The 15,875-nt window shown below is 37.7% G+C and overlaps 1 protein-coding gene across 2 annotated transcripts in view; it reads left to right on the top strand.

Moving 5' to 3' along the window:
* The first annotated feature begins 620 nt into the window (after positions 1-620).
* LOC124985153 (pancreatic triacylglycerol lipase) overlaps positions 621-15,875 on the top strand; it is a 97,103-nt gene continuing 81,848 nt past the window's right edge. Inside the window, exons 1-6 of one of the 2 annotated variants that reach the window (XM_047553599.1) lie at positions 621-851; positions 3,905-4,067; positions 4,681-4,911; positions 6,820-6,971; positions 7,866-7,996; positions 9,611-9,729. In XM_047553599.1, the coding sequence (XP_047409555.1) occupies positions 7,963-7,996; positions 9,611-9,729 (153 nt within the window). In that variant the 5' untranslated portion in view covers positions 621-851; positions 3,905-4,067; positions 4,681-4,911; positions 6,820-6,971; positions 7,866-7,962. The remainder of the gene's footprint in view (positions 852-3,904; positions 4,068-4,680; positions 4,912-6,819; positions 6,972-7,865; positions 7,997-9,610; positions 9,730-15,875) is intronic. The other variant, XM_047553600.1, reaches the window with a different exon arrangement.

Here is a 15,875-nt window from a genome sequence, read left to right on the forward strand (position 1 = left end):
CCAGTTTGCATTGCATCTAGTTTCCTCTATATTTATGCTCTTTTTATGAGTATTTCCTTATGGAAAAGCACAAAGTGGCAAATAACCCTGGTCAATTATAGGCATAGAAGACTAGAAATAGTTATAAAAATCTTCTTTTCAAAATCCAAACTTTGAATAATATAGTCCAGAACCAGGATCAAAAGAAGCCACTGAATGCAAAAACTAAAGACAGACAGATATTCTAGGAAAACCAAAAGGCTGTATTCAAAAGCCATGATCCAAACATGAAATCCCCAGTCCAAATTAGAACTGGAGATACGTGTGCATCAGAGGAAAAGCAGACTGGAGTCCAGGCAGGGGGAATATTAAGAGGCCTTAATATACTAGAGACTCATTGAAGAAGGCACATGTTTACACCAACAGGAGAAAAGGAAAACAACTGGAGAATCCAAGGAGAAAAAAACAGCAGGAGAATGGCATGATCCAAAAAGGGAGCAAACTAAAATGCCACCGATCTCAAGCATTTCAGGCATTTCAAGTATTAGAGAAGAGATTGACTTGAATAGTCTCCTTTGAAGGGAACACATGTCTGAACAATGAAAGCGCAGATGGGGAAACAATTTTAGCACACTAGTTAACTTTGAAGGCAAAAATATTTATCTAGTTGTAATAATATAAATTCTGTTAATTGATTTTTAACTCTTTGGAGTCAGCCTACAGACAAAACATGGGAGACTTAATTATGATTATAGAACAAATCTGAATGTTATCCATCTTGACAGTGTGCAAGTGAAGTGCAGCTGACAGATCTGGGAGGCAGAGGGAGGGAGACGCAGAGGCGGCATTGCTGGAAACTTCCTCATATAAAGGTGGGAGTCAAGTTATAAGGGCTATGCGGTATGGACCAGAAATAGAAGATGACAGTTTAAATTTATAGTGGAAGCCAGTAAGTGAGTTAAAAACCATGGCGTTGACTGTATTGGAGGAGAGGGTGAGACAAAGTGGAGCTTGGGACGTGCTAGGTTACTATGCTGTTGTCTCCTGGCTTCAAGCTGAGTTTTGCTGGTCTAGGAGGTGACCAGTACTATTCTAACCTCACTGTGGTTCTAACTTACATTTCCATGATAATCAGAGATGTTGAACATCTTGTTGGCTGTTTGTGTATCTTATTTGGAAAAATGTTCACGATAACTTATCTATTTTTTTAATTGGATTGTTTTTTGCTATGGAGTTGTTATTTTTTTCACAGAAATAGAGAAAACAATCCTAAAATTCATAAGGAACCAAAAAAGACCCAGGATGACCAAAGTAATCTTGAGAAAAGAGCACAACTAGATTCTAATAAAATTGCTAATACTTGTACCTTTTAATTGTTCTTTTCATGATAAAAATAACTTAAAATCATAGTATCCTAAAGTCTTTGAGAGTTTGGTTATAAAAACAACCCAGAAAAATTCAAGAAATACAAAATAATGTTTGACACAATCATAAAATTATTCTTATTATATTTCATGTAATAAGACACTTATCTTCTCTCTATTCCTCACTCATAAAGTGAGATGGATAATCTCTATTTCTGCCACTCTTGTAACATACTTCTAAATCCAAATAAGACAATTTTCATGGATTATATTACAGCCGAGAAGTGGTATATAAAAGTAAGGTGTATGAAAATTCTGATATAAACTTTCCAACATTGGCTTGTAAATTTGCTTTGAAAAGCAAAGATTTTTATTTCCTTTCTTTATGATTAAAGTTATATATTGTGTTTTATAATGTTTTCATAAGGTTTTGTGCCGGGGTCCAGCCCTAGCAGGAGTCCATGGGTTCCACACCGGTAAACGGGGAGCGGGGAGACAGCGTCGGCGATGGATGGAGAAAGACACAGACTCTAGTTCTGGTGCAATCAATCCCACTTTATTCTGGGGAGGGCTGGGTTTATATACATTTTTCTTCAGGCTATAATGACAATCTTGTGGTTAATATTAAAGAAGTTTTCAAAGCATAGGCAGAAATTGTTTTTAACAAGGAACAGAAAATTATGAGAAAACAGTAACCTTACAGATTATCCTTACCTATTCACAATTGTTTTAAGAATATCTAACTACCTCGGTGAACTAATACAATATTTACTTCCTTAATATCTAAACTCTATGTGACCTAAAACTATTCTTAATATTCTCGTGGTTAAAACAATAGACAAGTAATCTCATGTGACTATCTCTACTAGGTCCATCTGGTTAATATCTGAATTGCTGAGTTAAGGGGTATAGGAGGGCAGCGGTCTCAATTGTAATTGTGTACCAACGTTTATTATAGGGGTGATATATTTTTAGTAGGAAGGAAGGAATGTTATGAAACCTTATTCTTATACCTCACCACCACACATGAACAAAACCATTGTTAAAATTTAACCAACCTGTTGGAGACAAAGGCAGATTTAAACTATTTTCTCCAGAGGCTTTCAGGGACTCATTGCACGGTTGCAAAATTATTATTAATTTTGTTAGTGGTAAAGACCCATTGTTTTTCAGATTGTAGGTAATATTTTCTGGAATTTTTGTTGTATTCCCTTCGTCCCCTTAAGCAATCCATTCAGACTGAAATGAGTAATATATTATCAGAGAAAACACCATGCTTCGGAGCAAAACATCCGGCAATTCCTTTTAGGATGAGCCTTTGCAATCATCCTCCAGAGGATCTTTGTCAAGCACTGGATGGAATTCCGGATGCCCCCGCAGTTTTGGTACTTTTACAATATTTAGCAGTAACTACTTCTTTAGCAAAAATGTATTAGAGAAGGTTGTTAAAAATGAAATTTAACAAAAGAATTTTGAACAACTTTGGAATAATTTGGAACATTTTACATGAAAATCTTCCACTTGAAAGAGAAGTTAAGTGCAATTAATTGTGTAATTATCCAAGTCTCATATTTCAGAACAGACTCGATCACCCATAACTACATTCCAGGATGAAAAACACAGCACAGTCATATGGGATATATGATGTAAATAAACTCTTTATACTGGTATGAATACTTTCTATCTAATGGGAACGTACTTTTCAGGGTATTAATGCATATTCATGGAAATCCTCCATCTGGTTATCCACATTATCCATATTCTGTGGACTCAAATGAGTTATCCATTTCCCATTTAGTTTTATTATGAACCACAGAGATCATGGTAGCAGATTTTTATAATCACTCTTGGGTATATTTTCACCTGAGACAATCTATTGAATGGTATGCTCAATTACTCATTTAAGAAAAAACTTTATATATTAACTTTATGAAATTAATTTTTTCTTTTATATTCAAGATTAATAGACTGCTAATATAAGAAATTAATGATTTACAAAAAGACATACAGTGAAGATAACATGAGTGCTTATCTCATTAAGGATTAGATAAGTTTTATATATATGTAAGGGCTGAGCCTAGCATATAGTGGGTTCTCAATACTGACTAGTATTATTTCTTCTATTTTTTTAAAAAATACTTTTAGTTGTAGATGGACACAATACCTTTATTTTGTTTATCTTTTTTAAACATGGTGCTGGGGAATCGAACACAGTGCTTCATGTGTGCTAGGCAAGCGCTCTGCTACTGGCTGCAACCCCAACCCAGCATTATTTCTTAATATGAAATGAAACATTGAAACACTCTGGTTTTCTTTAACACTTATTTCTTTAATGGTTATGATGAATCATTGTGCCAGGTATTTCTAGAAGTGGAAGATATTAACTGCACTAATTTTGACTGGACTAAGGATCCACTGGAATGCATTCATGCTAGAAGCAATCTCTCCATTGGGGGTGCTGGGGAGGCTTATCTTATTGATACTCTCATGGTAAGATGAGTTGGTTTTTAAAAAATTATATTTAATCTGTTTTTTTACTGTAACAATTTTGTCCTTATTAGCCTAAATAGGTTCTGAACGAATGCATGGTGGCCTGAAAAGCAGTTTCTTCTTACTGGAGAGCCTGTGGTTATACTAAGCACCACTAGGTGGCAGTGTGTCTACGTGGGCTCATCACCAAAAGTTCCCAAGGTCACTGCCTTGGTCAGTTTGTGGATCATCTAGGTTAGTTTTAAGCACATTATAAATCTGTCCTCAATGATTGTGAGCCATTTCCATCTTACCAATGCTGTTTGTTTGCAATGCGAAATGTGTTTTCCCACAGAAAGAGGGTCCATGACAGTGAATTAGGTTTATATACTGGTTCAGACACTAACCTACACATTTCCTAACAGAATAAAATAGACCTTGCTACTTGGGCTATATTACAAGACATTTATGAATCTCCATATGCTCCACCACTGTAGGAAATAATTTCCTACCCTAAAGATACACGACCTTTTTAGATTTTTAGGGAGGATTCATTCATCCATTCAAAAAAACATTACAGTCTGCATTTGCTGTGGGACAGACTTACAGACCCCTTTTCAGGGACCCAGTTGCCTGAGCGGTGGGCTCCAATACATCTAGTAAATAAACAGTAGTGGCTTATAGGAAGTTTGTGGAACTGAAGAAGCTTGTTTGCTCAATTGAGTAGGCTGCCTTGAAGGCCCAAGGTGAAGAGTGGGAGGGTAAGGGTATCCCAGTGCCCACTGGAAATCCAGGGGACAGACCTGAGGAAGGAACAACTAAAGAAACAGCTGAGTCTCCTCTCTGCCTTTCTGACATCTCATCGCAGGTAACTAGGCCACCACATTTCCCACCTGGACTGGTTCTGGCACAAGCAGGTGTCCGGGATGAGTTGCCAGACTGATGGAGAAGGAGAATGAAGGCAAGGAGGGCAGAGAGCTAATCGCACTCACCAGCCTGTGTAGCATCTGATTGCCTTGTTCCCCGATTAAACAGAGTCTGAGATGTGCCTGTGTTTGAATATTTCTATTCTGGGATCCTGTCTGCATCCAAAAATTGCGTGAGTCAGTGATTGAACGTTAACAACAACAAAATCTCTCCCAGAGTTGAAGATTAATTGCGAGATAAATGCTATTTCCTCTTTCTTTTTTAAGCACAGATGCTTTGATCAGATGCATGTTTATTTAATTGTCCTCCCCTCTTTGGGTTGTTCATTTGTCATCTGTTCACTTTTCTCTAGTCCCCTCAAGTTCTTTCTTACCATCTCTGCCTGGTAGCCCTGGCTCCTGCCTGTCCCCACCGACCCCACCTTCCCTTCTGAAGGATGCCCTAGCCTGCCTCATTCCTTAAGACCCAAATCCCCTCTCACCTTGTACTTCCACATCTTGATTGTCTTTGTTTAGTGGACCATCTCTCTCCAGGCTCTTTCAACAGTTTCTCTTCTTCTGCTTTCTTTTACATGTTGGTGTTCCTTAAGCTTCCAATCCTAGGCCCCTCTTCTCTCCTCAATCTATAATTTTTCTTTTATATTGAAAAAATAAAAACAAACCTTACAGCAAGCATGTGAGGCAATAAACACCCCAGAGCTGTGGCACAAACATTCATTTCTTGCTTGTGCCACATTTCCAGAGGAGTCAGGAGTCACATTTCCAGTGGGTCCTACTCACTCTGGAACCAGTCTCCACATTGCTGCAAAAAGATTTTGCTAAAATGTAAACCTGATTATATAGCTCTCCCCTTTGCAAACTTGAAACAGTTTCTCATTGATAGCCAGATCATGTCCAAACTTCTTGACATAGTTCTGATGATATCTGACTCCTGCTGTCTTCATTTCTCACCATATTCTAGAACTCTACACACCAGCCTTAGCAAACTGATTACAATCAGTCCTCTGTATCTACAGCTTTTACATCCATAAATTCAACCAATTGCAGATTGAAAAAAGATTCCATAAAGTTCCAAAAATCAAAACTTGAATTTGCTGCATGCCAAGCACTATGTAGAATTCAGGACAGAAATGATGTGTGGGCATAACTTGTCAGGGCCTTCTGCCACTTCACAGAGTCTCAGTCTCCAGCAACTGTTTGAGCATTGTTTACTTTATGTCTCACTCAAGTACTATGTAGTTAGGACTATGGTGCTTGTATTTCTACTGTACATGAACAAACTATTTTTCCTTATTGTTTACTAAACAATACATTTATTTTCATAGCATTTACATTACATTAGGTGTTGTAAGTAATCTAGAGATTAAAGTATCTGGGAAGAGGTGCATAGGTTATATACAAATATTACACCATTTTATGTAAGAGACCTGAGTAGTCTGATTTTGCTATCCTTATGGGCTCCTGGAACCAGTCAGTCCCCCATGGATACTGAAAGATGACTGTATGGTTTCCCAAATTTCCCAAATGTACTTAACTTTCTCACCTGGAATCCATGTCCATCCTCAGTTCTCCTCTAGGATGCTAATAACCATCTGACCTTGGATGACTCTTTTGGTCCCTAAGTTCTCTACTTGTATTTCCCATCTTCAACTGAACAAGAAGCATCTCCTGATTTTCCAAGACTGTGTGTCTTCATTAGCTTTTTCATCACTGTGACCAAAATATCTGACAAGACCAACTTAGAGGAGGAAAAGTGTTTTTGGGGCTCATGGTTTCAGTGGTCTCAGTCTATAGAAGGCCAACTCCTTTGCTCTGGGCTCAAGATGAAGCAGCCTATCATGTGGGGAGGGCCCAGTGGAGGAAAGCTTCTCAGCTCATGACAGGGTCAGGAAGCAGACTAAGGGAGAGGGAAGAGGCCATAGGGAAGATACACGCTTCCAGGGCATGCTCCCAGTGGTCTGCCTCCCTCAGCCACGCCCCACCTGTCCACAGGAACCACGCACTCAGTTCATTCAAACTAGGGTGGACCAATTAGGCTACAGACCAAAATTCAATCATTTTATATCCTTTCATTAATTCAGGAGTTTGAGGGAGACACTTCATATCCAAACCCCAATGTGGGTTGTATGTGACTTATCTGTGCTCGCACACTCCTCCGCTCGCCTCTGCCTATGCACTGATATGCTGGACTGAGATACCTTCCCACCCAAAGGAAATCTCCTTGAGCCTGAAGGTAAGTCTCACTGTTTATATCCTAGAGCTGAACCTAATTCCTGGTTTGATAAATAATTGTTGGATACAGAAATGAATGGCTATGTGAATGGATACACCATTTTAGAGATCGTTAGATATTTTACCAAACATTTGAACATGAGGCAATGGGTTGAGAGTTTGGACATCCAGCCTCTAAGTCCAGTGACCTCTAACATGCAGTGAACTTCTGAAGTCACTCACCTCTCTGGGCTTCAGGCTTTTCTTCTCTATTATATTAAAGTGTAACTTTGTGAGCCTTAACTGAGGACTAAGATTCTATTATTTTAACTGTGTTGCTTTGTAGATTCATCTTTACATATTGAAAAGCCCTTATCTTTTTAATTAATTTTTCCTGCATTCAGACATGGCATTTCAAAATCCTCTCTAATCTGCATTCTTATTATATATGTGATATTCCATACAGACCCTAAAATAGCTACTGTAATTTTTCTGGCTTTGTTAGCTGCTTTGGGAAGGTCTTAACACAGTTTTGTTTTTGTGCAGGATTCTGACATTGCAATATATACATACCCCACGTTTATAGACTCAGTTTGTATGACTACTTTTTCCCAAATGATTTGATCGATATAGGAGAGGACACTTTGCCTTCACCATCTGTGCTTCCAAAATAGCAGTATGGTCACTGTGTGCTCTTCTAGAGAAATCTTGGTTTAATAGAGATCCAGCTTCTACAGGGTTGGACCCAGCTGGACCATTTTTCACAACACTCCAAATGCAGTCAGGCTAGATTCCTCCATGCCAACTTAGTTGATGTCATTCACACAAATGCCACACACATCTTAGAGTTTGGTAAATTTCACTGAAGCATAGAGGAGATTTTGGAAAGCAGTTACCGTACTTTTATTTATTTTAGGTGCTGGAACTCTGAAGGCTTGTGGTCATTTTGACTTCTACAAATTGAAACATCCTCATCTTTTAAGTTGAACTAAGTGTTCACATCCTGAACGCATATGCCAGGTTGGGAAGACTTAATTACACCTTTATGTAAGTATTTTTCAATTCTTATAAGGAAGGCAAGTACTGATAAAACATTAAAAAAATTCTAATAAATGTTCCCTCCTTAGGTGGGATCCACAACCTTTTATATGTTTTAAGACTTCAAGATATTCTATTTTGTATTACATTTGTTACTAAGAAACCATTACTTTTAAAATTAATAGTTCACCATATTCCAAAAACATCTTATTTAAATCACAACTAATTATGAATATATATATATATATATATATATATATATATCTACATATCTACAGTGACCTAATATAAGAGAAGTCCTTGTTTAAGAGAAGAAGAAAAAGGACAATTCAATTATTGATCTCTGCTGACTATTTACATTTCTAAATTTATGCTACCTGTTATCTATTGCATAACAAGCTACAGTGGCTTAAAAGAACAATCATCTTATTGCCCAAAGTTTTGAGGGTCTGGATTCAGGCACAGCTCTGTTGAAACTCTGTTTGGTGTCAGTTAGGGTCCCTCATGTGATTGCATCTAGCTGAGCTCTGGACTGGCTAAGCTTCCAAGAGTTTCCATGCCCAGAGCTTTGGGACTGGTGATCTCCATTGAATGACCTATTATCTTTCTCCCTAGGCCTTTCTCCCTAGCTGGTTAGCCTGAATTTCTTAACATGGCAGCTGATTCTGAGACAGCAAGAATGGATGTGGAACGGCCTCTTAGAACTGAGGCCTTAGAATTGCACATGTCAGTTCCTCCACATTGATCAAAGAAAGTCACAAGATGAGAATGTCATCCAGGAGAGGTGGAAAAGCAGTCTCTCTCTCTCCAAATACTCTACCACTGAGCTATATCCCTAGCCCCATAGGCTCTTGACAGGAGAAGTGGTAACATGATATTGCAAAGGAGTTGGGGACCTAGGAAGGAGTGATTCATCAGTGGGCATTATCACAGAATGTAATCTACCATATATACTAAACCAAAATACAGTTTCTCAGGGATCAGCCTAAGCTGTGCAGTCTATGCCATTCAGTAATGATGTTGATGTTACTAAATAAGATAACGTAAGCATAAATGATTAGAAAACTATGAAAACTTCAGAATGCACAAATGTCTTTAGATCTGTCTTATTTATTATTGCAATAATCCCAACTTGGTGGCAATAATGACATGCTCAAAAATGACAAAACTAATTCGTCTTTAGCACACTCTCTAGCTGACACACCTTTAAGCTCAGCACTGGTTCATGTTGCTGACTGTTTTGTGACTTCAAGGGACTTGGAGTCTTTCCTGTAGAAACAGAGGAGGAGAGCATTAATTGGTCTAAGGTGGAGATGCTGTGTGCACAGGAACACTCACATCATAGATCCCAGGAAGAATTTGGAGATGTTAGTATTAAGGCACAGAGTCATCTACACTTGTTTTGCTTATTTAACCCTGCTTGAATATCCCTTAGATGCACACAATTATTTGGCACAAAGAAAATGATATGTAACCTTGATAAATGTTATGCAATATCCAAGTCTTAACATGAGGTCTGGATGCCCAAGTCAAGGAGCTGTCATTTAAAGTTGCTCTAAGAGATGGCTCATGCTGACAGTTATCAGTTAATTGCTACCAATTAATTGATAATTCTTTTCACAGATGTGGCTTCCTTCTTTGAATGTAGCTGTGCTGGAGACCATTGCTTTTATGTGGAAAGCCTTCTCAGTCCTGATGCTTTTATGGCTTATTGTTATAGATTCTACCAATCTTCTAAAGCAGTAAGTAAAGAATTTGCAGTGGAATTTAATTAGAAAATAATTTTTGAATCATGATCAGTCAGCTAAAACTAGGGGATTTGAGTATGTGGGAAAAATGTACCTTCCATTTGGGGAAATAATGGATTGCCTCTGTGCTGAGCACTGAACTGTAGCTGGGATTGCTGAAAGGCCAGAGTAACTGAAACAACTCTCTGTATTCTGGTTGTTTCAGCTCTTTTGAAGATTATATCCAATTTTGCTTTCTTGGGTATTTGTTATGCAGTAATTAGATACTGCCATGTAACAAGCTTAAGTCCAGGAAAAAATGTTTCTGTTTATATATTTTAAATGTCATCTTTAAAGATGCCCTGAGAAGGTTGAGTCAATCAATTGCTATAACCAAACATATTATTATTTACTTGGAACATGAAAATTATTTTATTAAAATTTAATTGTTTATATAGAGACTGAACTAAGGCACAGATAGCTCACAGGAGTTCCACACAGATCAATATGTGACAAAATACTAAATCTGATTTTGTTTCAGTCATAAAGCACGCTGTGCCAATATTAAGCTAAATGTATTTTTCATTTGGTTATCACTATAAAAAGAGAAAGAAAATCTATTTTATAGTGGGAAGTGGCAAAGATTTTCCTTCTTGTGCCTTCGAGAACCAATCCCCTGTTTCAGCAGGGTAAGAGGCCTGGGCCTTCCAGCTGAAGTTTACTGTAGCAGCACTTTGTGGATAAAAGCAGTGGTGGGAGCAGGACTAAACACTCCCCTCCTGCTCCAGAGGAGGGCAGGGGGTGCACTCAGGCTGTCCTCTCAGTTTCCTGACCCAGCTGTCCTTGCTCATAACATGCCTTTGTTGAACTACGATCTCAGAGAGCTCGACAGCCCAAACCTGGCACTTTCTATGCATCCTCCTTCTCTCCCGCCTCTCCCTCTGTCTGCCACAGATGCTGCTCAGAGTGGCGAGGGGATCCTGGCATTTACCATGATGAAGGCAGGTGGCAGGCCCTCAAAGTTATTGTATATTCAGTGATAAGGGAGTTAATCTGCCAGATTAGAGAACCCTTAGGAGCTGACTCCTAAGGGAGCTAACTCTGGGTACAAACTAGAGAACAAGTCAATTTCCTCGACATGTTTTATTGTACTTTGCTCAAATAGTCGTTAAATTGAATAGAATTAAATTAGGAGAGGTTCTAGTGCCAGGCCATTGGTTCACAGTCTTGCTCTATCACTTAGTGGATGAATAACAAGTTGTTTGACTTGTTTGTACTTCAATTCCTTTGTCTGAAAAATAGGGAGAATAAAAGCACAGTAATGAGAGAGTTGCTGAGGAATTAGCTAACATAAAATATTTAGAAGAGGGCCTGACTCAATAAATATGAATTTTTATCCTTTTATTAGATTTCCCTTCTTTAAAAAGTTTTAAACAGGTTCAGTGGCACATGCCCGTAATCCCAGCCACTCAGGAGGCTGAGGCAGGAGGATCAAAAGTTTGAGACCAGCCTCAGCAACTTAGCAAGACCCTAAGCAACTTAGCAAGAATCTATTTTAAAATAAAAATAAAAAGGTCTGGGGATGTGACTCAATGGTAAAGCACCCATAGATTCAAACCCCAGTAACAAAAACAAAAACAAAACACAAACTAAAATAGCAAATACTCAAGTATTGCTACTGGAATTTTTTTAAAGTTAACATTTTATAAGATCTACCTTACATTTTAAAACCCACAGTTAAAATTAAAGATTTGAAGTACTTTATAGTCACTTCATTTTCTTCCCTAAAACAGTTTGGAATAAATTTAAAATAAATCAAATAAGAATATAATAGTGTAATTATCTTTCTGGATTTGCTGTTTTCATTAAATATTGTAACTTTGAGATCTACACTGATGTATATATAAATCCAATGTATTTATTTTGTAGAAGTCAGTCAAAATTTATTTATTCATTACCCTACAGACATGAGCTTTGGTTGTTTCCAGTTTTGTTATTAGCAATTCTCGACAGTTTTTCATGGCACATAAGAGAAAAGATATTATTTAAAAAAATGCACATTTTCCCACTTTTATTGGACATTACCAAATTGCAGTCTAAAATGTCTACAAATGCTAACAAAAATTAAAAATGAAAGCCACATTTAGTTGTAACTCAAGGCCAACTACCCATAACTCTGTAGTCCAAACCTTCACCAACAAAGCACAAAAACATGAGCTTTACTTCTTTATTAATCTGATTTGGCAAAATTAAACAAAATGTTTCCTCCTTCATGCTTTATAAACTGTTGTAACTGCCCTAAGGGAGGTTTCTTGCCACCTTGATTGGAAGTATCCTGGCTTCAGAACTGTTCTGTTATATGCACAATAAACATTTTTTTTTTTAAGTACCAGGGAGTGAATTCAGGGACACTCAACCACTGAGTCCTATCCCCAGCCCTATTTTGTACTTTATTTAGAGACAGGGTCTCACTTAGTTGCTTAGCACCTCGATTTTGCTGAGGCTGGCTTTGAATTCAATCCTCCTGCCTCAGCCTCCAGAGCCACTGAGATTATAGGTATGTGCCACCATGCCCGGTACAATAAACTTTTTAAAATTGTAAAATTGAATCTGATTTTATTTTTGATATAACTTATGTTCACATCAGAAGCCAATGAGAATTCACCAATACAAGGTATTGCCAGTTTTAAAAATTTTGCAGTTCTTAGTAGGAAATTGTACCCTGTTTTAATTAGCATATCCCTGGCAATTAAGAAGAGTGAGCATCTTTTCCCATACTTGTTCACTGTTTGAATATCCTTTTCTGTGAGTTGTCTATTTATATCTTCAACTCATTTTTCTATTAGAAAGTTTTTCTTTTTCCCTCAGCTGCTTTAGTTTATTTGGTTTTGTTTTGAAAACAGGAATGGCCGCTTGTAAGGCAACTTGGTAATTTTTAATGTATATACAATATTTAAATTATGAAGTTTTACTATAATTTAATAATATATCATGAACTTAGTGAAGGAGAGTGTTTCTATTTATGTTACTGCCTCTTATTTTCTGTCACCAGGAAAATTGCTTCTATTTTTCCTCTACAAGATTCCCAACAATGGGTCATTTTGCAAATAGATTTCACCTAAAAAAATATGGAGACTAAATGAGTATATTATTTTTTAAATAATATAATTGACCTATAAGTATTATGGCTAAGTTTTATTGTAATGCTTTAAGATACTTATCTTTAAAAATTCAGCAGTTTTTATTGAGTGTCTACTGAATAACTTGGCACTGGCCCAGATTGCGGTTGCTTTGAAGAACAAATATAATGAGGTTCTCCATTGAATTCAGGCTTACTGGGAAGACAGCAAATGAAATCTCAGCTTTGATCCTCAGTAATAAACTTCCTGTTAGACTTTCAAGGTGCATAAAGTACATAAAGGAGGACCTTCCATAGCTAGTCTGGGAGCTTTTTGAGGGAAAGTGATTTCTAAGCTGACTCCTGAAGGCTGAGTTAGGAGGCAGAAGAAAAGGGGGTATTCTAGGCAGTAGTACCCACATGTGCAAATGATTGGAAGCAAGAGAGAGCAGATACACCAAAGAGGTCAGGTTTATAGAAACCAGGAAGAGAGGAATATGAGGTGAGCTGAGGGAGATTCATTGGGTCCCAGAGTGAACAAAGAGCCTCATGTGCTGTGTGGAAAGTTTGGGCTTTATCTTTGGCAGAATGGGAAGTCATTGAAGGAGTTGTAAGTATATCAATTGTTTTTTATGGAAAAATCATTCTAACTGCATGATCAGAGGGGGCAAGATGGAGGCAGAGTGCCTGATAGATCATTGTTGCAACAACTCAGGCAGAAAAGTAAAGAATGGAGAGATTGAACAAATAGTTAAAGGTAGAAGCAAAACAACTCAGTGAATTTGAAGGATGAAGAAAAGCAAGAAGCCAAGGACAATCCTGGATGGGGATGATATGTAATTGGCTGAGTTTGGTAGATTATCTGAGAGTAAGATGGTGGACAGGTTTCCAGCTTTAGGTACCTTTGGGCTTGAGAGAGTGCATGCCCTCCCCAAGGCTGCGAGAGATGGGGGTCTCAGCTCTAGGAATAGGTGTGGTCTACAGACAGACTGGGGAGTCACTCAGACTGTAATCAGAGCTTGAAAGTGAATGAAGTGATCACCTTTAGAGTTGTCAGATGAGAAGAAAAGAGCAGAGAAAGAGGCCCCAGAGGAGGAGACAGAGGAAAGGGCAGGGAGAGAGAGGGAAAAAAAGAGAAATTGCCTGGGTTGCATTTAAAAGATCCAAGGGGAGAAAGACAATGAGGAAGGGAGGGACCCTGTACTGCATCAAATACACTGAGAGGTCAAATGCGACTGGGGCCAAAGCTGCTCATTGGATGAAGAAACCATTCAACTGCAGGGGAGCTTGGTGAGGGTAGTTTTGGTGGAGAGGTGACAGCGGGAGCCATTTTCCAGTGGAAAGGGCTGAGGACAGAAGGAGATCTTTGGCAATTAATCCTTGAGCCAAAAAATATTCTCTGGTAGGTTGTTTTTCTCTTCAATTTTTTTTTTCAAATGTTATAGAGGAAGACTTTCTTTTTTCCAATTTGTTGAAATTCAAGGATGAAAGATCTGTTTAATTCTGTTTTTTTTTTGTTTGGTTTGGTGTTGGTTTGTTTGCTTGTTTAAACTTGACCATTGGTTAAGGAGTTACCCCACTGACAGACATTGTATTGACCTGTATCTGTATGGACTGGGCATTCTTAGCAAGTACCTTGCAGGAGAGGAAAGGACAGCTCACTTTGTTTCTAAGTGATTATAAAAGCAAATAACTTCTCACCCAGTACGTTTTCTATAATTTCTTCTGGATTAGTCGTGAACTATGGCAAATAAAAACCTAGCTATAGAAAGTAAGCATACCTCAAGTTAGGGTTAGGGAGGGGGGGCAAGAATGGAGGAAGGAAGGACTGTATAGAGGGAAAAGAGGGGTGGGAGGGGTGGGGGGAAGGGAAAAATAACAGAATGAATCAAACAACATTACCCTATGTAAATTTATGATTACACAAATGGTATGCCTTTACGCCATGTACAAACAGAGAAACAACATGTATCCCATTTGTTTACAACAAAAAAAAAACAATAGAGAAAAAAAAAAAAAAAGAAAGTAAGCATACCTCAGAATACAGAGGGCATGAGTGAAAGAAGACACGTGACTTCCAGTTTAAGAAGGTCTTCGTTGAAGAAGGTCCAGAAGATAAAAGAATTATCTTTGTAAGATATCACCCAACTATTTACTTTTGGAAAGTTATATATACTTTTATACACATTTTAAAATGTAGTTTGTTTGTTTTTTTTTTGTTTTTTGTTTTTTTACCAAATTCACTGGAACTAAAATTGTGTTTTTCATGAATATGTACAGCAGTGTTCAAATACAGCTCTGAACATTGTATTGACATTGATGTGCCCAGGATGCTGCACTTCTTGTGTGTTTTTACCCCTTTTCTTTCCTTTCCTTTCCTTTTCTTTTCTTTCTTCTCTCTTCTTTTCTTGTTTCCTTTTGTTCCAGGAGGCACAAATAATCTGACACACTCAGTGGCAACAAAGTCACTCAAAGGAGTAGATTTCTTCATGCAGAGGGACAACTGGGGAACAGAGTAGTTTGCAGTCACCAGGTCAGCAGAGCTAGGCACCGGTCTCTTGCACAGTGCAGGAGCTGAGTCCCGTTCTGTTGAACTGGCTCATTACTCTGTTCAGTCTTTTCTCTTCCTATGACCCTATGATTTGTTTTTACTTTTCTTTTAGGTCATGTTTCCCAGATGTAAAGGAAAAACCAAAATCTGTTTTCTCCATGGTTCCAACTAGAAATAGTAAATACCAGGAATGATGACATGAAAATACAGATCTAGATAATAAAGTAGGAAAAAAAATGAAAGTAGAGTGCACAGGGCCATTTCTAATCCAGTCCATAGAGTATTATACAAATATGAGCATTTTTATTTGAATAAATCACTAATTATGAAGTTGAAGATAGAAATAATTCTATCTTCAACAGTACAGATGTTCACTGTGTATCTGTTGATAAAAGTCCCCCTTATACCTTGAATTTTCCTTAGTCTTTTATTTGATCAGCCTTAGCATTTTTGTATTACCTATTTCACTTCCATTGTTTAATTCTGTAATTC

The sequence above is a fragment of the Sciurus carolinensis genome, chromosome 5 (genome assembly GCF_902686445.1).
Source record: "Sciurus carolinensis chromosome 5, mSciCar1.2, whole genome shotgun sequence".
NCBI lineage: Eukaryota > Metazoa > Chordata > Mammalia > Rodentia > Sciuridae > Sciurus > Sciurus carolinensis.